Source organism: Anneissia japonica, unplaced genomic scaffold (genome assembly GCF_011630105.1).
Source record: "Anneissia japonica isolate Jap-2015-1 unplaced genomic scaffold, ASM1163010v1 scaffold263_len647688_cov178, whole genome shotgun sequence".
Taxonomy (NCBI): domain Eukaryota; kingdom Metazoa; phylum Echinodermata; class Crinoidea; order Comatulida; family Comatulidae; genus Anneissia; species Anneissia japonica.
The window spans coordinates 306,774-330,841 of NW_022734777.1; the positions used below are offsets into that span (position 1 = coordinate 306,774).

Here is a 24,068-nt window from a genome sequence, read left to right on the forward strand (position 1 = left end):
TTATAGTCTTGTTTTTTTTCCTTTAATGATACTACGAGTCATAATACATTTTATGTACATATGAAGGAGAAAAATATCGTTTTTTTGTATAGTTGCTAAAATGGAGGAATATTTAGAAAAGTTTTATAACATTTTGTTTTTAAAACCACATGCAATAACCCTTAGAACATAAAGTGGGCATAAAATTGGTCAGAGGGCCAAAGTGATTTTAAGATTTATCACTGAGTCTGCACTAAGAAATGTGTAATTGAATTTTTATACCAGATTCACACTAGGAAAATTATTAAACATGTCCCCTCTTGGACAAATTTTAGCGCTTGTCCCCTGCTAAAATGTGTCAGTCTGAATGCCCTTCGTGTTGTAAGAGACATACGCAGTACCAACTTCAGCAAGATTTATATTTGCATATGTGTGTAGATGATAGTGCAATATCTTGGGAAGTTCCATGCAATGTTCTATCACATGTGAATTGAGTACTGTATTAGAATTTTCACATTACAGTATCACACTTCAAATTTTTAACAAAATGAACCCTTATCTTTTTGATGTTTAATATAAAATAAAAATAGTACAGTATATCAAAATAACATGCTATATACTGTATTTCATATCAAGGTGTTGTACACATAAGAATCAGTGGCGGTTTCGGATACATTTTCTGGGGGCTTCAGCTGTCCGGCAGGGGATTGAGCTTTTGTGCCCGAGGAAGGGAGGGTTTGGGAGGGGGGTGCCCCCTCCCAAATGAGGCTTTTTAAGAAATAGGGACCTCTGACTGAAAGATATGTTTTGTCTTGGTGTAGGCCTATTTTTTTTTTAGTCCGACTGCCCAATGAGCTTGGCTGGTGGGTGGGCCTGACTTGTCCGATGGGGCTTAAGCCCCCATGGCAGGGATCATTATATTTTATTTATTGTAAAAAATACATACAATTTAAATGCAGTTGAACTTGCCTAAATTGAATCCAAAATGGATAAAATTCAACTTAAAGATCGTTAATTAATGGAAAATACAACTATTTGCCATGTAGGATCGACTTAGAAATTATTTGAGTTAAGCGAAGTCGACTTGGGCAAGTTGAACTGTATTTATTTCAATGATGATTATATAATGCAATAAACTTAAACTTTGTATTTGGCATTTTTCTAAATTGTAGTTAGCGCCTTGTTTGATGGTAACTTTTCCTCTTTTTTTTTTATGAATTTCAAAGTACAATGAATGAAGTTACTAATTGAGATGGATTTGATCAGCATCTGTGTTAAATATTAATGACAGAAAATTTACAGTAGTCATAAATATTTAATACATTTGTATCAAATACAGATTATAAGATGCAAGCTACTGAGAATCTTTAGAGAAAATATTCCTTGATAATTTTTCTCCAAAATACAACCATTTTATTTTGGGATTGTAAAGTTTAATAAAAATAATGTTGGTGGTACCGACAATAATAATAAAGTAATAACAATAATATTGTAATGATCATAATAAAAATGTACAAGTCCACCATGATCACTCGTTTAAAACTCTTATCAAACACTATCCATGAGATATACACATGATTTGTACATAATATGGGTGTGATATGACATCATCATGCCATATATGCACAAACTACATCTATATTTCATGGACAAAGCATTGATAAGTAAAATAACTGTCTCTTATCTATAGATAAAATGTTAATTGACAACTGGCTGTGGAAGAGCTGCTTTAACAGCTGTTTTCTACTAGATGAATTTTTACCCATAAGTATGCGCAATTGAAAATCTTGTGATGAAAATTAAACTGTGCATCTACATACGTTTTTGATTCGTGTGAATAAATTTGTCTAGTGGAAAACAGAATTTAGACAGATACTAAGTGCAGACTAATGCTCAAACCAGGCTCATGCCTCACAGCTTGCCTGGGTTGATAACAACTTCAAGCTAGACTTGAGTCAATCCAGGCTGGTTTAGACTATAAACGAGTCAAGCTTTGACTCCCCAGTCTGAATAGAGCCTTTAAGGCTGGGAAACCATAAAATCGCTATTAAAACGCTTCCACAGACAACTGTTGATGACACTTATTGATCAGTCGAATCAGGGAGCCTCCTCGATTGCACTGGGTACAGCTATGCTTTGTAGCAATTTTATGGAAACTCAGCATCTATCTGCCAATTACATACTTAAACTTAATGCTAACGAATACAACCGTAAGTATATCCCTGTCTGTGATAAAATCTAAATACTCAAAAATATTAAATTCAAACAATGAAAGTTGTCGAACCTTTAAAGATACACAGGCGTCATATATTCATTGTTCATTGATGATGAGGAACACAAGATGGGAATAACCTAATTAATATTGAAGATCCCAAACCCAAAGCTTAGAAACACCAATCCGTTAGGGGATAGTTTTACCATAGTTAAGTGTTTTCCATTTTCATAATTTTCTTGTATCACGGGGTCAGTACATTAAGCAACTTAATTTAATGTTGCCTTGTTGTGACTATGACATAAAGTTTATCCTTATTTTATATTTTTAAGAAGAGCCATAACATATACTTGATAGATAAGTTAGAAGCATTTGAACTAATTATTGTTCAGGAGAGGCTGAAGGCTGAAATATCTTCAAAATAAAGCCTATTTCCCACTAGGCAAATTTATTTGCGCGAATCAAAAGCATTGGTTCGCTTCCTGAGCTCTGATTGGTTGCAAATTTTTTGATTTGCAAAAAGTAGAAATAGTTTGAACTCCTGATTTCGCTTAAACAAAAAACTCTGATAGAAATGTGAATGCGCATATGCATGAACCTAAGATTTTGATTCCCATGAATAAATTCGCCTAGTGGTAAACAGGCTTCAACACACCACACAACATTGCTTCAGTAGTGTCTGAAATAGCTACACCGGTGCCTGGAAATAAAGCTAGTCTGCTACATTAGTGCCAGAAATAATCCTGTTGGCCTCCATACTTAGCTGACCTTCATGCTCAACCGTCCACCTTCCGATTTTCGTTGGATGTCGTGCACAAACCGCATATACTTGCTATAATCAGCTATTACAGTGCCATATTCATATATATGTCTTTTGATGAATTTCATAATTTCATTTTAAAAATAGTATATACACAGCCATGACAGTACATGTTATTGCAATTGGAAAATGAAGTCTTGTTCCAATTATTGAAGCTGAAAGAAAAAAGAGTAAACAAATTGAAGTCCCTTATTAACCATACAGGTAATTTAATATCATCAATCAATCCATTAATCAACCAATCAATTCAATTCAACTTTTATTGTCAAACACAGTGAGAACATGGTTTGAAATTCTTCTTGTTTGTTCACAGTTAAAATGTAAGTTAAATCAAGACACAAAAGATAAAATCACAGAGGAAACAGCAAAAATGTAAAAACAATAAAAGTCAGCTAAAAGGTTAAAATGGCTAAAAACATTAAAAAGGGGTTAAAATAATCTATCAATCAATTATCAATCAATCAATAATCTTATTAATTCCGCATGAGGCAATTAACAAAACCTAAGAAATAGTACTATGAATTTCTTTAAACTTCATTTATACAAGCTTGTTGTATACCTGCCAACTTTGTTGTCGTCTGATGTACGAGACAAAAAAAAATATATACCGCCCTCTATGTAAAAATCATGAAATAGAGCACCCTCTATGTTATTTTTTTTTAAAATTGTTGTGGAATTGATACTGATTAGTCGTTAGCCGGTATACCTTCGTTAAAAGAAAATTATATGGCCTGCATTAACATTTTAATGATGAATTCACTTCATTTTTATGAATTTTAGGGTATAATCAGCCAATAAATTTTTATCTTACAAAATTGTTTTGATGAGTGAGATAATACAACATAGGCGTGAGGTGTAAGGAGTGGAGGCTCATGCGTGAGACTTGCGCATTATGCGTGAGACTTGCGCATTATGCGTGAGAGTTACCAGGTGTATTGTAGGGGCTGAGAGTTCAGCGTATTGATAGAAGAAAGAATGAGAAGAAAGGGATGGTTGAAGCAGTGGCAGAGAGCTGGTATACACACCTTTATAAAAAACACCCAAAAATCCTTTTTTTTCTGAGAGGAACCACTTCTTGAGCCTTGGTACTCGTCTCATATACGCACAGGTGCATATAACCAGTAAGGCAAATATTATCAGACCATCGAAAGAGTAAACTAAAAAATCCAACGAGAAATGTACAATTAAAATTTATACACTCACTGTAAATAATAAAATATAAGCACTGATGCCAATGGTGCTTATAAAATTTGCAGGTGCAGATCCATTGAAGCAAGGGGCACAGGGTCACTAAATTTTAAAATGTCAATGCATTATTGTTATGTATTGAAATAAGTGCTACTCACTTATTTATTCTGAAATGTTGTTTCCCCTTGCATTTGAGCTAGTAATTTATTCAAGAGAAAAGCATTTTCTAGAGCGGCACTTATTGCAAATTAATGCACAATGTGCTGATCACAGCTGCTTTTTTTAAAATATTTTTTTCCAATTTTTAAGACTGTCAAATTGGCCTGGCCCTTTCTCTACACTATCAGGGAGATGTATTATATTATAGTAATACTGTATAATTAATAAATAAAATATAGGCCTAGCCTAGGGGCCTAGGCCTATAAAAGCAAGCAATTGTGATTTTTTTTTTTTTTTTTTTTTTTAGATCTAGTGGACAACATTAACACTTTAGCTCAAAACAAAAAGACATATAAATCTTAGCTTGGCTGATATTAGCTTGCTTTCATGTTTGTTGCCTGCTCTATCAATGAAATCACTCCGTCCAGCTAGCTAGGCTTAGACCTAGAGCTTGGGACGACTTGACTAGGCCTAGCTTGCTGAAGTAATCGTCAAGTAAACAACCTAATTATAGTACTAGCTTAGCGGAAGACAGCCCATTGAGTTAACTGGAACTTATCTACACATACCATTTGTCATGATGAAATCGAGGATGTTCTCATCTCTTAATCATACACTTTAAAAAGCGATTTTTATGCAGTGACTGTTGTTAGGCTAGCCTCTAGGCCCAAATTAATGTTTACGTGGAGGCGGAAGTTCTTTAATTCCAGAGGGTCAAAAAGTTACCATCGCCCTCTCTTGATTAAGACTATACTATTCATCAATAGGTACATGTATATATTTGTTATTCAATAAATTTCACCTATTTCGTCAAAACTAATAAATTATACTAGAGAAACATGTAAACTAGATTATCTTTTGATATATAATGCATGTAAATACTGTTTAACATATATAAAAGATTGGATTTATGAAAATACAATTGATTTATACCTCTAAAATATGGTCGTTTCAGTGTGTAGACAATTATGATGGCGAGCGGTCGGCGGAGTAGTTGATGGGCTGAGCTTCCTCTGTATTTTTGGGATAAAATCCATATTTTTAAAGTTGATCTTTATTATAGAAAGTTCCTTTAGTTATAATATATCATAATGTCTGATTCTGATGAATTCGGCGAAACAATAGAGGAGTTAAATGTAACTGTGGTTCGATTGAGAGGCGAACTTGATCAAGCCCAACGAGAAAAGATACAAGCGGCGGAATATGGCTTGGTTGTACTGGAGGAGAAACAATCTATCAAGGCCCAGCTTGAAGATTTAGATAAGCTATATGAAACCACAAGGCAGGAACTTAGACATGCAAAAGAGGTAGGTTGTCTGGAAACGATAACTTATTATAAAAATCGCTCTATATTCTAACAGGTTTTGAAAGAAAGTAAACCTAGATTTGAGAAAAGGCTGGGCCCAACTTTAACTAATTAATTAGTTATAGGCGGCGGCATAGCTAAGCTGATGACAGTGTGTCAAAAACAAAAGAGTCATTCTGACCGATAATAAATGTGGGAGGGGCTCTTTTATGTTGCTGGAGTCTTGAAGTATGCACAAGACAATAGCACAATATTGATGGTTAACAAAACCAAATGTTCAATAACTTATTTTCAAAAAACAAATGTTAATTTATATGTTAATTTGAGTGTTAATTAAAATTAAAGTTTTACTTTTGAATAATGATGAAGAATCATTTTACAAGGTCTACACCTAGTATAGGCCAAGTCAGTTTTATAGTTTATACATCGTGTAATGAGTAAATATTATATGCTTCAATCTTTTATCATCATCCTCAACATTTGATATATTCTAATCAATCAAAAAAGATAACTCAAACGGAAGGTAAGATATAAAAATATCTCTTGATTTCACGAATTTTAACTTGTACTACTTTTTTGAACAATTTTAAAGCCAACTGTTTATATAGTTTAAATTTACTTTAAAATTTCACTTCAGGCTTTGGAACATCATCAACAATCCCAAAAGAAGCACACTGCCATAGAAGTGCATCGAGAAGAGAGCCTTTTACAAGAGTCAGCAACTCGTGAGGCAGATCTTCTTACCCGCATTGCTGACCTCGAATTAGAGGTCAAACAAAGCAAACAGCAAATAGAACGATACAAGAGTGAAAATGAACATTTCCATGCAAAGAGTTCTGATTCTCTATCTTCTTTTGAGAAAGTTGACAGTCAGCGAAAAGCTGCTCGAGATGAGGTCAGGGAGTTGAAATTCAGAGAGACAAGGTTGTTACAAGACTACAGTGAGCTAGAAGAGGAGAACATTGCTATGCAAAAGCAGGTATGGTCATTGAAAATTACTTTCTGTTTCCAAAAAAATCAACCAAATTAAAACTTTGAATTTTACACATTTAACACAAACCTTAAAAGTCATATTTTTGTAGGTACTACTACTCTTTAATTATATTGGTAGGCTTACAGTACCCATATTTTTGCGCTCTTATTATTTGAATGACTGTTTGCCATGTTTGCAAGTTTTGCTTTTTTGGTTATACCACTTGTTAATTTATTTGCACGTGAAATAAAAATGACTTGAATTGATTACAGACGGTAAAAAAAAAATGGAACAGTATTATTTATGCTTCTGTTAATTAGCAAAAAGAAATATGTTAAAATTTTTGGTACTATGAATATATTATAAAATAATTTTTGACTATATAATTGTTAATTATTTCACAGGTGTCCTCCTTAAAGTCATCCCAAGTTGAGTATGAAGCACTTAAACATGAAAACAGGAGGTTGATAGAGGATGCAGAATTCCTAAATTCTCAAATTGAAGATCTTGTTAGGTTAAAAGAAATTGCCGAGAAACAAGTAGAAGAGACATTGAAGGTGCTAGAGAGTGAACGTGAACAGAAACATGCCTTGAAGAAGGAATTAGATCAGGCAATGCTGTCGGAGTTAGAAGCTATTAATGAGGATTTAGAAAACAGGACCAACCTGGGCTCCGATGATGATGAGCCAGCCCACCCTATCCTGCAGCGAATGGAAATTGAATATGCTTCACAGGGAAATGAAAACTCACATCAAGCTCCAAGTCTTGCCAATGACCTTTTTAGTGAACTTCATAGCTCTGAGATACAGAAGCTTGAAGTGCAAGTCAAAAGACTTCTGAAAGAGAAGTCTGAATTGAGCAGAACTTTAGAAAGGTCGCAGTCAGAAATTAGTAATGGAACGGACCTACATGATGGAAAAGTTGAGGTCGAAGATCTCCCAGAAGATGTTGACGACAATCTTCTGAAGGTTCACCAGCTTATACAACTTGTCCGAAAGTATGAATGCAAATATAATGACCTTAAGAAAAGCTTGGAGTCAGAAGAAACAAATATTAAGAATATTTCAGATCTTCAGGAGGAAATCAAAACATTGACAATGAAAGAAATAAAACAGCAAGAGAATTATAGAATATTGGAGACAAAATTTAATGAAATGAGTGACTCAATGTCAGAAACACAAGGTCATTTGGACTGCACACAAGATGAGCTTGTTAGTGTCAGTGAAGACATCTCTCAGTTGTACCAACATGTCTGTGTGGTAAATGGAGAGAATCCACATAGAATCATGTTGGATCATTTCAAAGCTACTAGACAGAGTCGACGTGATAGCTTCAGAGCTGATATTGCAAGTAGACTGAGGGAGTCCAAACTGGAAGCCTCGGATTCAGCTAGTAAAAAAGAAAGGAAAAATTCAGGCGTTAATTTGAAAGAAGCAGACGATGCAGTTGGTAATGGAGACACGGAGTCGAATGAATCGTCACAGAAATCCACAGCTTCCGATGCATCCAAACCTGTCAATGGATCAACAGAGAAAGTACATGGTGATCCAATTACATGTCTAAACCTAATAACCACCGTTAAAGATCAAATCAAGTACTTAAAACGTTCGGTTGAGCATACTGTTGAGGTATCACGTAAGAGAAATGAGGATGGCGGTTCCACCGAGAATGAAGACCTTCAAGAGCAGGTGGTGAAGCTCAAGTCATTGTTGACTACCAAACGAGAACAGGTTGCAACTCTGCGTACCGTTTTGAAAGCAAATAAAACCACTGCTGAAGTTGCATTGTCAAATCTCAAGAGCAAATACCAAAGTGAGAAGCAAATCATTGCAGAAACGATGATGAAACTACGCGGAGAGTTGAAGGCTCTAAAGGAGGATGCTGCAACGTTCACCACGTTACGTGCTATGTTTGCCAGCCGCTGTGATGAGTACGTCACCCAGTTGGACGAATACCAACGACAGCTACTCTCAGCGGAGGAAGAGAAGAAGACATTGAACTCACTGCTCCGAATGGCAATCCAGCAAAAACTAGCACTGACTCAGCGCTTGGAGGATTTAGAGTTCCGCAATGAGACACAGACTGTCCGCAAACAGACATCGACTTCAACATCACGTAAACATCGGTCTTCCAAAGTGAGTTCTCCTAAATCTTCACGCCCACCACCAACATCTCCACCGTCTAATAATACTCATTTTGCTTCCAAACCTCCTCCATCTAAGAAAGGCCCAGTCACATGGTTGTAATGTAAAGTGGTGTTTTTTCTTTGGTTTGTGTTTCTATCGTGCTGTCCATTCACGTACTGGAACAGAGATCACCTCCTAACTTTATAACCACCTTGTCTGGAAACAAATTCTGTACCAGCTTCCTAGCTCTTTGATTACCTACTGTACTGCTCATATTTTGTACCATTTTTTTTTAATTGCCATTCTTCACTGATAAATTCCTTTGCACTTTTAAATCCTTGCCAAGATACTCTGCTTGGCATCTTTTACATGTGTATATTTTCAATCTTTGGTTAATATTTATCAATTTTTTTTGAAAAAATGATTGGTGTTTTTTTTTTAGAAACTTGGTTGTTTGTGTTTTCTAGCGACATAAGCTTTCAAGTCCAGATTTTCCAGTTACCATTATTTCTTGAAATATGGTTGTCAATATCATTTAAATATTTACTAAAACTTTCATAATTAGCAAAAAGTTATTAAGTCTTTATTAAATTGCATTACAGTTTTAGCTGTATAATGTTGTGTAAATTTTGTACTCTTTGCTAAGGTGTTGTGATTGATAGCGTTACCATTCCATCCACCGTGATTGATAGCGTTACCATTCCATCCACTCTGTCCCTACTTCAAATGCTTAAAATTTACTTATGGAGGTGTTGTGTTCTCTAGAAATAGTAGTGATATGAATTTAAACCAGAGGCGGATTTAGAATTTTTGAAACGGGGTGGGGGCACAACATTTTTATAATAGATAAGCGAGTACAGTAGTGCTCATTTCAAAAAATAACATTGATATGCATTGAAATTTTAAAATTTAGTGGCAAAACAGGGAAAATTTGTGTCCCCCCCCCCCCCACTGGATCCATGCCTGATTCAAACCTTATTCATGCCTGATTCAAACCCTATTCAAACTCTTACACTCCGACTGCTGTCTGACTGTAGTTGCGGCTCTCTTGTTTCTATATCTACTTGCACTTTTTAATAGATAATGACTATCTGCACTTGAAAGCTCTCTAGTTGAAAGATTAGATCTATGGTATTATGTTCCAAGTTAGCAATTGACATTATTATGCAAGACAAAATGCCTAGTCATAACAGTAGTAATGATATTCTCAAACTAAACTAATCGCAGACTAATAAAACAGAATAGATTTGACCAAAATCAAATTAACAAATTCAAAGTTAAATCTTTTAGTGATCTAAATTTACAGTAACACTATGGGCATCATCATTTAAAATGCATGTTATCTTACCATTTCTCATTTTGTAGTTAAGTTTTTGCTTGGTTTTTACTTCATTGACTTTTTTATTTACACAACTGGTCTTATGATTGAACTTTGACATTCACTATGTCTTGTTTGAACTTTAACCTCATTTTCTGAGATATGTTGGTAGGTATGTCCACCTCATTGTCAGCTTGGCTTTCTGTTTTTTTTGTTTTTTTTTTTAATTCTTCTCTCTAACCAATTCTAATGCAACTTTTTATAAATTATTAACAAGTATGGTTTGAGCTCATTTTTAATTAACCATTTCATTTTTACCATGTCATTTTCACAACAAACTGCATTGCAAAAAACTATCATGCTGATAATACTTTCCTTTTATATGTACTGTAAAACACTTAATTTAGTGAAATGTGCTTTGTTTTTCTGGGTCACATCATCTTTGAATAACTAAACATTAATAACATTTAAAAACAATTCCAACAAAGGTTGGCACTTGGAGTAAGATAAACTGTACCATATAATAATAATCACTAAAATGTGAATAAAAAATCATTATGTAAATTTAATTTTAAACTGATAGTTGAAATTGGTTCGATTCCTGCACCAGTTCATTTTTTACCTAAATTTTAAAAATTGAAGTTTCAGTGAATTATTTTAATCACAATCAAGAATAATATTTTTTTCTCAAATAATATCGGCAGAGTTTTAAGAATAATATTGGTACATGTTCATGTCACTTTACGAACTTTAACCTGTAATGTAAACACACAGAATGATTTCACAGTCTGTTAGCATTCAAAATATTAATTGATTTGATGTAAATAACTATTCAACATGCTAAACTGTAATCGTTTAACCAAAAATTTCCTGCAATTGCTATTTGACTAAATATATTGGATCTGTACATTGTTGGTTAAGATGGCTTGCCTCTAAATACCGCGGTCTTGGGTTCAAATCCTATCTTAAAGCCAGTTTATCAACTTCACTCCCCAAGCATTATGAAGAAGGCTTAGTTTAAAGCATAACTGGGCGTGGCATAAACAGTTGCATGCAAGCTTCTCAAAATTCCAAATAAAATAGTTAATGAACGAAGTCAAGGACAAAAGACGTATTATTTAATTGATTAGTTGAAGACCTAAATAAGGTATTTTCGAGAGGCTTAATGTAGTCGTAGAAACAAATATTAAAGTTTTAAAAACAACATAAATTTCAAGACAAGAAAACCATAGGAATGTCTGATGGGAGGAAGAGAGAGTAAATTAACATTTTATAGTACTAACTGAACTACTAATTTTTGAGGTCAAATTGAAAAGCATCTTCAAGAATATCGTATTTGTAATCCAAAACGTCTAGCTGATGTCAACGCCTCTTGACAGCCGTTCCTGAAGAAAATTATTGATTTCATGTTTGGGATTAAAAATGACACAAAGGATGTGAGATCCATAGGGAGGTGCTATTTGCTCCAACACTGTTTAAAATGCAATGTTTTTTATAGGTAATAAATAGTTTTATAGGATAAAAGTGAACAATTTTAAAAGTCAATTTTTATAGTATTTATATCAATTTGGAGATTTAGTGTCTTTATAAAGTTTTCATAAAATCCCATTCTACAGTAGACTAGTAATGATTTTATAACTAGAAAAAAACCAAAAAAAAAAAATTGCAATACCTTCTATAAGAAAAGTAAAGGATATACACTATACATTATTAAGGATTATTACAGAATATGACATTCATGTTCTGCAGAATTAATTACTTATTTTTCTGCATCTGTTTTGGTTTTTTTTTTAGTTCACAATTTGATTAAATTGATTAATTTAATTGATTGGGACTTTTTTGTGCATGCCACAGTATAACAAGTCTATGTTTACATAGATTTTTTTTTTTTTCGAAAATTGAAATTTAATGATAGCTATTCAAATATAGAACATAATGGTAATAAATTCACTGCCATTAAAATAACAGATTCTCTGAGCTATTTAAAAAAAAAATTTGTGGGGGGGGGGGGAGTATTTTTTGTGGTGGTTTTTTCATATCTAATTTTTTTGCTGGTAATACCCAAACCTATCTACATAGTCAAAATGAAAAGTACTAATTATTAATAATCAATTCAATCAATTTATTCAGAAAACCTCTGTAACGTCAGAGAATTAGTAATAATACTGCAGCTAATTCAGTGACTATATTGCAGTTACTTCAACAAATTTGAAAATATAAAAAATAGTTTTGAAAATAAATTTAAAAAATCAAGGCAGCAGCAGTAATGGATATGAGTGGAGATCAAATATAATTATAATTATATAATTTTTTTTTTTTTTTTTTTTTTTCTATAAAAATTTTTTTATTCAGATTTTTTTTTCCTGATGCCTGAAGAAAATTATTGATTTCATGTTTGGGATTAAAAATGACACAAAGGATGTGAGATCCATAGGGAGGTGCAATTTGCTCCAACACTGTTTAAAATGCAATGTTTTTTATAGGTAATAAATAGTTTTATAGGATAAAAGTGAACAATTTTAAAAGTCAATTTTTATAGTATTTATATCAATTTGGAGATTTAGTGTCTTTATAAAGTTTTCATTCAATCCCATTCTACAGTAGACTAGTAATGATTTTATAACTAGAAAAAAACCAAAAAAAAAAAATTGCAATACCTTCTATAAGAAAAGTAAAGGATATACACTATACATTATTAAGGATTATTACAGAATATGACATTCATGTTCTGCAGAATTAATTACTTATTTTTCTGCATCTGTTTTGGTTTTTTTTTTAGTTCACAATTTGATTAAATTGATTAATTTAATTGATTGGGACTTTTTTGTGCATGCCACAGTATAACAAGTCTATGTTTACATAGATTTTTTTTTTTTTCGAAAATTGAAATTTAATGATAGCTATTCAAATATAGAACATAATGGTAATAAATTCACTGCTATTAAAATAACAGATTCTCTGAGCTATTTAAAAAAAAAATTTGTGGGGGGGGGGGGAGTATTTTTTGTGGTGGTTTTTTCATATCTAATTTTTTTGCTGGTAATACCCAAACCTATCTACATAGTCAAAATGAAAAGTACTAATTATTAATAATCAATTCAATCAATTTATTCAGAAAACCTCTGTAACGTCAGAGAATTAGTAATAATACTGCAGCTAATTCAGTGACTATATTGCAGTTACTTCAACAAATTTGAAAATATAAAAAATAGTTTTGAAAATAAATTTAAAAAATCAAGGCAGCAGCAGTAATGGATATGAGTGGAGATCAAATATAATTATAATTATATAATTTTTTTTTTTTTTTTTTTTTTTCTATACAAATATTTGTATGCAGATTTGCTTTACCTGGTGTCAAAGGTCATAACTTTCTTCCCTGCTTTAAAGTTTGGCTTGCTTATGTCATCAGGGAACTGTTTTACTTTGATGTTCTTCCAACTTATACTAACAATAGGTGTCTGCATCTGAAGCATGCGTGACATTGATGAAGTGCGATTTTATATTTCCTGTGTTGGCATGTTTATCCACTACATGTGTTTAAATATCATCTGCATTTGTTGATTGAAGTTTATTCACGTTTTCCTAGCCATTGTTATTCAAAAATTAATCCTAAAGAATAATATTTTGTTTACAAGAATAACAAAAGCAGCCATATTGAATTTTTTAGGTTAAATTTTGGGAATGCTGAATGATGAATCAATAATTTGGACCAGATAATTTCATAGTCTACCAGTGATAGTTAATCAATTATTGTGAATAATTATGTCATAACTTGTTATTGACCTTGTACTGTAGTACTATTAGTTTTAAACACCTGCTAAGAAAATTTCAAATTAATTCAGAATTTGAGAAAGAGATTCACTGTATTGGAATTCCTAATTTATGCTTAAATATAAGTTTATAATTATTTTTATTAGATAAGGAATATTAATAATCAAGCACACATTTTTAAAATAACCTGGTATTAATTTTATTTTTAAAATGTTATAACATTTAATTCAAATTTTATGTTATTCCTGAATAAATTTAAATTTTTTTTATTTGTATAAAAGTATGTAATATTTAGTTAAAATATACTTACATTATGCACAGGATGCATTAAATGTTAATAATAATAAGTGAAATAAGGCCCTTTAAAAAAGGTTTATCTCACTATCTAGGCTGGAAAAGTGATGAGGGAGGGAGATTTTTTATTTTTATTTTTTATTTTGCCAAAAAAGCAAATTATCACCGTTTGATTGTTTGCTGGTGCATTAATATTCAAAGTGAAATACATGATTGAGATAATACAATAATATCCCGTGCTAACTATTTACTAAAAATATAAAAAATATAAAAATTACTTCTCTCCACCTATGAGTATTGGTTCCTGGTGGGGTTGTCTGCTACTGTGCCGACACGGCAGCAAAGGTGTACCCAGTGACTAAGGATAACGAAAATGCTTCATAACTGAATCGAAAGGCGAGCGTACAAAATGTCACTAAATTATAACTTACTAGTACAGTATATTTGGACTAATTAAATAATAACTTCATTGTTATAAATTTGATAATTTACATTGTTGCCCCATAATATTGTCTGTAAATTAAAATTTTAAATGAAATAAAAGAGGAGGAGGATGTTATTGAGTCATAGCATGCTCATGTTTTACCACAAAATACATTATGATCATAAAGTCAACATAATCTTAGTGTAAGGTCGTATCTTTTATTGAGGTTTCACTTTTTGTTGGAACAGACATAAATCTTTTATTCCCAGCTTATAGATTAGACAAACAAATTGAATTCCTTTGGTCTTTCCTGGTAGATATCCACCTTGGACTTAATACCAGACAGCATTTTATGCCCATTGTCTTCAGATTTGAGGCTTCAGTTTTCTAAGTTGGTGATATTCAAAACGCTTGATTTGTTGTTTTTTCCTGCATTTAGTTTCATTTTTCGCCCGTAGGCACATAGCAATCCTTATTGATACTGCCCTCCTTAGCAACTGACGGATGATATATCATACAATCCCCAAGAGCTCTGAGACAAGAAAAATGTAACCGGATCTATTAGTCCTTTTTACCAGCTATTTTGATACATCAATAGTATAATTATGCATTATTTATATTAAATATTAATTAGATAATAATTATAGTGGACTTAATGGGCCTGTAAGGTGCCATGTCCAATTACTGTACAGTATTTGCAGTCATGATAACAAGATAGTAAATAAACAAGGACAAAAACATATTTATTATTACCACCTATGTGATAAATGTTAATATTCTCAGATACTATTATTATAAATTTTAATGTAACATTTATCCAAATTCCTTCAATGTTAAGCTACCAAACTTGAAACATAATGAGATTATAAGTTATAATTCATTGGTAAGAAGCAAACATTTTTTTTTCAAGTTGCATTTGTTTGAAATCGCAGAAAATATGAATACTCTATCCTTCCTTCCTTTCAAAAAATAAATATGTAATTAATATATTAATGAACAATCTATAATTATATAATTTTATTTATTTTTTTTATATTTATAAACCTCAAACCTTATTTAAACCTTACCCAAATTATATCAAATGTGTTTGTTTTGATTACTAAGTGTATTTGAAATCACAAACAATTGTATAAATCTATGTGCAGTCTGCAAGCAAGAGGCAGGAATAATATATTTAGATGTGGTTACTCTCATCTGCTGCATACATCGTAAAATACCGTATACTGTATTTCATTTGATTATCTTCCTTCTTTGTAACTATGTACAGTAATGCCCATCTTTATTATGCTGCTCTGCCCATATCACAAAACTGCTTAAATCCTATAAAATGTTTCTTTTTCGTTTTTTTTTGCTACTGTTTTTACTTGTACAGTATATAATAACCATTAAAACATATGAAAATCATATTGTGTCGAGTTTTTAAAATAACTTAAATACGCTTTGGAAAAAATTTTTTTTTTTTTCAACATTATTACAACATGCAAATGGTGATTGATTCTTGTTTTTTTTTCTTAGTCAACTAATCGGAATAGCTTAAAGTAAATCAATTAAAAAATAAATTCCCTTTATCAATTTCTAAATTTGTGTATCTATTCATTTTAATGAGGTGTTTGTTAACTAATATCAATATTATTATCTATATTAATATTCATTCAATTTTAGATGCATTATGGCTATTAAAACACGATCTGACATTATCATTTCTAATCATTCATAATGTACATTCTTTTTTTCTTGATAAAATTGTATACATACCTTTCTCATACTTCTATTGAAACTAATTGCATAAATTTGTAATAATATAATGTAATATATTTTTATTGAATGAATTTTTGAGAAAGCGGGTTTGGGTATAAGTTATTCTTAATTTATTTGCATTTTTGTTCAAAAATTATGTTTCTACTGTACTTTGTTAATATCCTTCTCATAATTAACCTTATGACCAGAAATGGAGTGTATAAAAAAAAACCTGTTTTGCTACAGAATGTTTATTAGTTATGTGCATTTTAGTGAACTCACTGTTTGTAATGTCTGCATAGACTTACGATAGCCACATTGCCTGTGCTTGTATAGAATAGTGACAGATTTCGTTTTTCTTTTCTTTGTTTCGTACCAGGACTAAATGTGTGGTAGGTATGCTTATGGTTAATGATATATCTCTTGTGCGTGTGGAGGTGTTCCCTTTGTGATTGTCAGTTGCGTTGCACATAAACTATCCCATCATCCACCTGTGTTTATTACGTGCTGGTGTGTGTAAATTGCACATGTGTCCACCATCACTTGTCTGTGTGCCAGGGTGTAAATTGTGTTGTGGTTTCGTCCGTTTTGTTCCCTAGCACGAATAATAATGGTTTTATTTTGTAGGGAATCTTTTCAATGTACAGGTATTAATACTCACTGAGTTGTTATTCATCTATTTTAACCAAATCTTTTAACAGAAATAATAAATTTTTTTCTTTTTATAAATAATAAACATTTCTTTATATTTTCTAATTGTTTAATTTGGATGAACTTTGAAAATACCACAGTCAATTTAAATAAACCATGTCTCCTAGACACTTCCTGATGCACCACTCTGGGAGGGGGCTGTTGTGGATATTCCAAGTGCCCACAGCCCAAATTCCCTGATTCTCTAACTAGGCTGGTGGCCAACTGAATTGCTTAACTTTTGAATTAAAATAATTGACAAACAAATTATTGACAAGGTTAAATATATCAAAATTAATTTATTAAGAAAAGTTGAACTATTTTGTCAATTTCACATGGATTTTGAGTACAGTTTTAACATTAATTGATGGTTCTTCATCTGTACATCAGTAATCCTAAGTGATTATATTAAACTCATTACATCCTTAAATCTTACGGTAAACTGTTGGTTGTTATCGCTTATGTATGCTTCTTAAATGTTACAGTGTAGGTGGCCGTTCACAGCCTGCAGGTGGCCTAGGAACGATGATGATATTTAAATCTCTGCTTGATATTTTAACTCTCCATTACTCACTCTGTTGAAATAGCAATGTTGAGTCATCAGGGGTGTTGCTATATTGATATTTAAATATTTGTTCTGAAAAATAAATGGAACTGAATTTGTTTTTGTTTAAATAGCTATATCAACATAATTTTCTCCTGTGATTTAGTTATTTTGTTTAATAATAACAATTTTAAAAAGAAAGAAATTATAGAAATAAATAATATTTATAATAGATAATCAACATACTGTACATAAACAAACTTAATCTACAGTATATTTTATATTTATTTATTTCCCTTTATTTATCGATTCATTAATTTATTCATTTATACATACACATTCATTCATTCATTCAGTTTGTAATATAAGTTCCTAGCACGAATGTTTGCCCGTACCTGAAAAGTTATAGTACTGAATGCTCAGTACGTTCCCAAATACTTGCGAAAAAAAAAAATCTTGCAAGTGATTCGGGTGGAAATCGAACCCACAACCTCCAGATAACTAGCTTGGTGTCTTAACCATGTGACCACCAAGCTTGTGCTTCCTAGCATTGTCAAATATGCTTCAACACGTTCTCAACTTGCCTTTTATTTTTTGTGGTTTTTAGCTGTGAGACTACAGTAAAGACCACTATATAAATTCTCTCAAATAGTATTGTTGATTGGTTAATAAAATTATTCCGGCACCAGTCTCCAAAAAGACAGTTTATTGTGTAAACAATAATATTTAATAAAATCTTGTTTTATACTAACTTAATAAACATTTAAATTTGTCTTTAAGAAACCATGAGATGTATTTTACAAGGTATGTATTATTAATTCACAGTTTCAGGGATCTGGTTTTACTACTAGTGCCTGTCATTAATAATTGGGGCTTGATAATATTGGTGAAATCAGAACCATGTATTAAACGATTCGCTTTCAGTTCTGAAACCAGCTGCTCTGCGTGGATGCCTTTGTCGAGAGAATTAGGCTTACATCGTCCAATATCTATGCTGCACTTTGTTTAAATCCATGTAGAAGCTATATATTGCACTACACAATAGATGCTGCTGTTTTAGTGTTTCATTAAATATATTAGTTATGTACACAAAATTGTACAGACAACCGTATTTTTAGCGTAAGTAAAATCTTGTGATTTGAAGTTCACAATTATATTACCGGTAAATGCAGGTACCGGTATTCCACTGCACAATAGATGCCGCTATTTCAGTGTTACATTAAAATTGCTTGTTTCGTTCACTTTCTTCACTAATCCTTATACAAAATTGCAGTGCAATTATATTACTGGTGAAAGTAGGTCTATATTACAAATGCAGATGAACTTTCTTACAAATATTCATTGCGTATGTCATTTTGATTAATCTACAAGTTTTCGTCTGCTATATGTACGCTACTTGACGCGGTTGTTGCACAATACCCGCGAGAACACATCAATTAAGTTAAATGGCAGTTAATTTAAAAATGGTTTGTTTCATGTACTTTACTGTAGCCAAGTACAGTAATTTCACCTTTGGTCAGAATTAAGACATAGATATGTACAGTAGATAAAAGCAAGTGAGGTGTTTACTAATTTTCTGGTAAAATATTATTATTATTGTGCTTTCGAAGGCTGTAGTATGCTCTGATTCAGTGGTATGTGCATCTAGCTGGGGAAGAATAAATTATTTATTATTCAATAATTTCTTTTTTGAAGGATCAAATTTGCATAAAGTTACATATCTTGAGCAGTGGTGGTGCAAACAGGAGGAAATGGGGGATTAAGCCCTCCCCTTGCTTTATATACTTCATACAGAAAATAGAATCACTAAAAAGGCATTGTGGAGATGATCAGACTAATTTTTATTTATTTATTACTAATATTTCAATAGTTATGATATTTTTAGAGTAGTAGTATGTACCTTCAAGTTATTCAATCACGAAAGGGTCAGAGTTCAATTGAGTTTTTAATGAAGGCAGCCACTGGGATTAGATTGAATGTAACCAAGTCTTGATCGTCAGGATAAACTTCTGAACCTCAATAACGTAATAATAACATGTTCATTTCCTGCCTCCAACCTCTCACCGACATGCATCTTAAAATCTCGCTAGATATTGTAATTTCCAAACCAGCTGTCTAAAATCCATTATATTAAATCTTGCAAGATTTTAGGAACTTGATTATGCGGGAGATTCTTACAATTGATTTATTTATAAGCTGGCGAAAGCTAGACAACACAGTTGAGTATAGATTAGTGGCAAAGGTTAAGGTTTATTAGCATACCTGCACTTTCTCAACTTTCAGTCTGTAGTATGTTGGGATGCATCCAACATTATCCAATAAAATGTAATCTCTTACTCAGTAGATTTCTTCAATTTGATAATAGCGCCGCCAACTGAACAATACTCGCGTTGCTTTGTTGCCTAACAAACACAAATGATAACACTGTATTTTATGCGAAAAGCAATTTAGAAAAGCACAAGAAATATTAGGAACACATAGAAACCTTGGTGTTTGGGATGCACATGGCACAGTGATAACATAAACCTAGTTGGGGATAAAGTCAAGGGAGTGGGCACAGGTGGTGCAGGCCCACCTAATTTTTTATGGATAAAGGCAGATTAAATTAACTTTAATACTGTATATTAATTAAAATTTTCTTATATAAAAGCATTGAAGTACAGTACTATATGAAACATCATGTAATTGTAACATATCACATTGTTGATAAATACTCTATTTGATTAGAATGTATAAGAGTTAACTTGGGACTATGCTAGACACATAATACCACACATACTAGAAATTTCACAATACACTGTGTTTTTGAAACCTTGCCGTATGATCATTTAATTGGGTTTAATATCATAGAGTTTAGTCCACACTATAAAATTTTATGTGACAAATTTAAGTGATGTGCCCATATATGGGCATGATGTCATAACACACCCAATATAGGTGACATTTATTTGTCATATAAAATGTTATAGTGTGGCTTAAAGCCCTGTTTAGACTATCAAATTTTATTTGACAAAAACATGTGACATGCCTTAATATGGTCATGATGACATCACATCATGACCATATATAGGCACATCATGTCTATATATGGACATACAACAGATTATTGTCACATAAAATTTGTAGACCAAGCATTCCATGTTGCTTTCAGTCTGTGGCCTGCTGTGTTTTGTCTGTGACAATTATATTGTGGTTTGACTGGCTCCCTCTAGTGGTTACACCCTCTATGGATTGCATAATCTTCTAACACTTTTACTTTTTGTTTATCCTTTGTTGTGTGACTATTTTTGTCTTGAAGTATGTGTGATACGATGATTCATGTCAATTCAAAGAAACTGGAGTTTATTAATTTTCTCTTGTACTGTATTTTATAAAAAATACTTGATCACAATTTACCGAAAATGTAAATATTATATTGTATTACATTGTTAATAGTTTACTAATTTCATTTACGATACATGTGATGGTTTTGGAAGCAATCAATAACCACAGCAATAAGATGTGAAGTCCAGACCCTAATGTACTAATAGTTTAAAATAAAATAAGAGCCAAAAACAAAGTGATTTTTTTCAGGGAACTTACGATTTATTTACATTCACCCATTCACTGTATACAACAGAATCCATACAGTTTGTCATTCTCAAAAATGTCCCTTATCACAACCTGTTACATTTGTCAACATTATAAAAGGTGTGAAATGGTATCAATAATTTTCAATGGATTTGTGGTTATTTTTTACATTCTTCTGGTTTTATTATACTGCAAATAGCCTCAGGATTGTTTAACATCCCTTTTACAACTTAAGTATAAATTTGACTTAAGTGTAAATTTGACTTAAGTACCATTTTAAATTAAGTGTCAATTACTCTGTTTATGTCTTAAGCACTGGTTGCACTATTTGCAGTAAAAATGCACTTTAATAAAAAAAAATATAATATTATTTAAATACAAATTTATGTAAGTATAATTATTCTATTGTATTCAATCCACTTTATCTTTTTCTCACTAGTGTATTCAACAATTGTTTTTAATTATATAAATCTATAGCTCAATATTACTTTTATACTTTCTTGTCATTTTATGTCATATCATCTTTTCATGTGTCTTCTTCATATTTTGCAATTTAATAATCTATCAAATTTAATGCCTGAAATATTTCATCATTTGTTTTGGATTGTTATCACTAGCATGTTTTTCTAATCTAAACCTATATGATTATAATATCATCTACTTATTTATGCATAATAATTAACTGCATAATTAATTCTCATATTTGTGCATTTATGTTATTATTATATTTCATCTATTTAATTTCAATTATTTATGTTTTGCTTTATATATTCCTTTTTTCTTAACATTGCTTGTTTATAGTGTTAATGAGATGGAGATATCTACCGCCATATGCAGACGATCACTAGCCCACTAGCCTTGAATGGTAGCCCAGCAAATTTTGAAATGGAGCCTCAATTTTGTAGCTAGTGCTGCACAAACTATTCAACAAGACATTTGGCTGACGCACATATCAAATTCGGAGAGATCAGGGTTCACATATACAGTATTTAGATAAAATATACAGTATATTATATCATAGAATTTATGTTGTACTCTTAAGCGATGAGTACTCTTTGATTGTCTACAAAAGTAATTTTACACTCAAAACTAAAAATATGTAAATATTTTATAGTGTTGTGTGCAACATTTGTAGAGAATTTACCAAGGTTTTTTTACAGTAAGCTAAATGGTCTTTTATCGGTGTGTACAAGTTTGGGAGCCTATGTGAGTTTAGGAACCTTACCTGTTGCAGACAATAACACTTTATCCTACAAACTAATCGAATATTACACTGATATTATTTAACACTTTTAGAATTAGTACTGGTTTCACACTTCATGGATTCTCTGGTGTTGAGATGCATGTGTATGTGATCCTCACATGCAACACTAACACACATGAAATTTAGATGTAACTAACACAAAGGTTGAATATCACTATTACCATCTAATACGCTGTTCAGACTAGCATCGCTTTGCGATCGGTTGTAGCAAGTGCGTCACCCAATCACAATTCACAATCGTGTGTGAAAGCTCACCAACAGTAATCGCAATTGTTACTCGCTGCGATTGGGTGCTACAATCTTTATTACTCCCGATTACCACGGAATCCGATCACAACAAATCACGACAGCACTGATTGGTTGAGGTCAGTTAACCAATCATAACATAACCATTGATTACATCACAATCGATCGCAATGGAGGGAAGTCTGAAGGGGGTATAAGCCATTGAGCTACTTGTGCTACTTTATTATTGCCAAGGTGGTACAAGGTATGGCATTTCATTTCTAAACTCTCACATGCAGGTATATTTGTATATTGCTCACTGATGCGTGACATCATTTATTTATTCACAAAGTAAGGATGAAATGACAAATTATATTGCTTTCCCTACTAGGCAACAAACCAATTGTATAAATAAACTGTATTGATGTATTATATTGTCTGAAAGATTGTGATAATTATGAGGTACTATGAAAGAGAATGTTAAGTACCTTTGATGATAATGTCATAGTGTAAATTGTAAAAGTCTAATTATCTCAACTCTAGATGGCGCTGTTTAACAATTACTATACTTATGCTGTAGTAACAAATTACAGTTGGCTTTACATATCAAATTAAATATTCTAGATTTTCTTGACTTCATTGCCTTTTAATATCGGAGTAGTAATCATTAAAACAGCCTGTCTACAATGCTAGCGAAGTGTGAGTAAAATTAAAGCAAGTATTTCGATGTTGGCAAAATTAATATCAAGAAATTCAGTCTATTGTGTCCACCATCAAGATTGTTGATCTGTGCCTGTAGTGTCTATTGAAGCGTAAAATTGTTTATTTTGTTTTAAGCCTTGTGATGTCATTTATTGGAAATAATACATTCTTGCAATGTTAAGCACTCACTCAAGCAATATTTATGTTAAAATTTTAGCATAAATTCAAAGTTCAGAGTTTAAAGTTGAAGCTGCATAGATTTCAAATTTTCCTTCCCTGATTAAATTCAATTAATCATTGATTGTACCAGTATTGTAAATTTACTAAAAAAAAGTTTTTAATGAATATTTTATTGCATTTCATCCTAATCAAATGTAAAATCTAAATTCATTTTAAAATGTAAATATAACTACATTATTTATAAAACTAAATTCTTTAGATAAAAGAAATGCTATTTATTGACGTAGGCGTGATATTTCTAACGAATTTGAATATTTAATTAATTTTATATCGCATCTTGCTGTGATTGGCCGCATTCTGCGACTATCCCGACTATCAAATTTTATTTAACAAAAACATGTAAAATGCCTAAATATGAATGATGACATCACATCATGACCATATATAGGCACATCATGACTATATATGGGCATACAACAGTTTTTTGTCAAAGAAAATTTGATATCTGGACAAAGATTAAAGCTAAAAAAATGTTTACAATACACTGTTAGATTTACTTTGTAATTGAGTTTTTTCCCCATGGATT

The 24,068-nt window shown here is 31.8% G+C and overlaps 1 protein-coding gene across 8 annotated transcripts; it reads left to right on the top strand.

The window, feature by feature from the left end:
* The first annotated feature begins 5,297 nt into the window (after positions 1-5,297).
* Positions 5,298-23,621, top strand: LOC117116448 (protein bicaudal D homolog 2-like). 8 transcript variants are annotated; one of them, XM_033260488.1, is made up of 6 exons: positions 5,298-5,665; positions 6,302-6,643; positions 7,042-8,772; positions 16,687-16,699; positions 18,322-18,345; positions 21,913-23,621. In XM_033260488.1, exons 1-4 carry the CDS (start codon positions 5,450-5,452, stop codon positions 16,690-16,692), a joined length of 2,295 nt encoding a protein of 764 aa, XP_033116379.1. In that variant the 5' UTR covers positions 5,298-5,449; the 3' UTR covers positions 16,693-16,699; positions 18,322-18,345; positions 21,913-23,621. The 8 variants fall into 8 exon arrangements, with proteins under 8 accessions (XP_033116379.1, XP_033116381.1, XP_033116377.1 ...); XM_033260490.1 differs by lacking the exon at positions 18,322-18,345 and having other exon boundaries at positions 16,687-16,703; XM_033260486.1 differs by having other exon boundaries at positions 18,322-23,621.
* Positions 23,622-24,068: the final 447 nt, after the last annotated feature.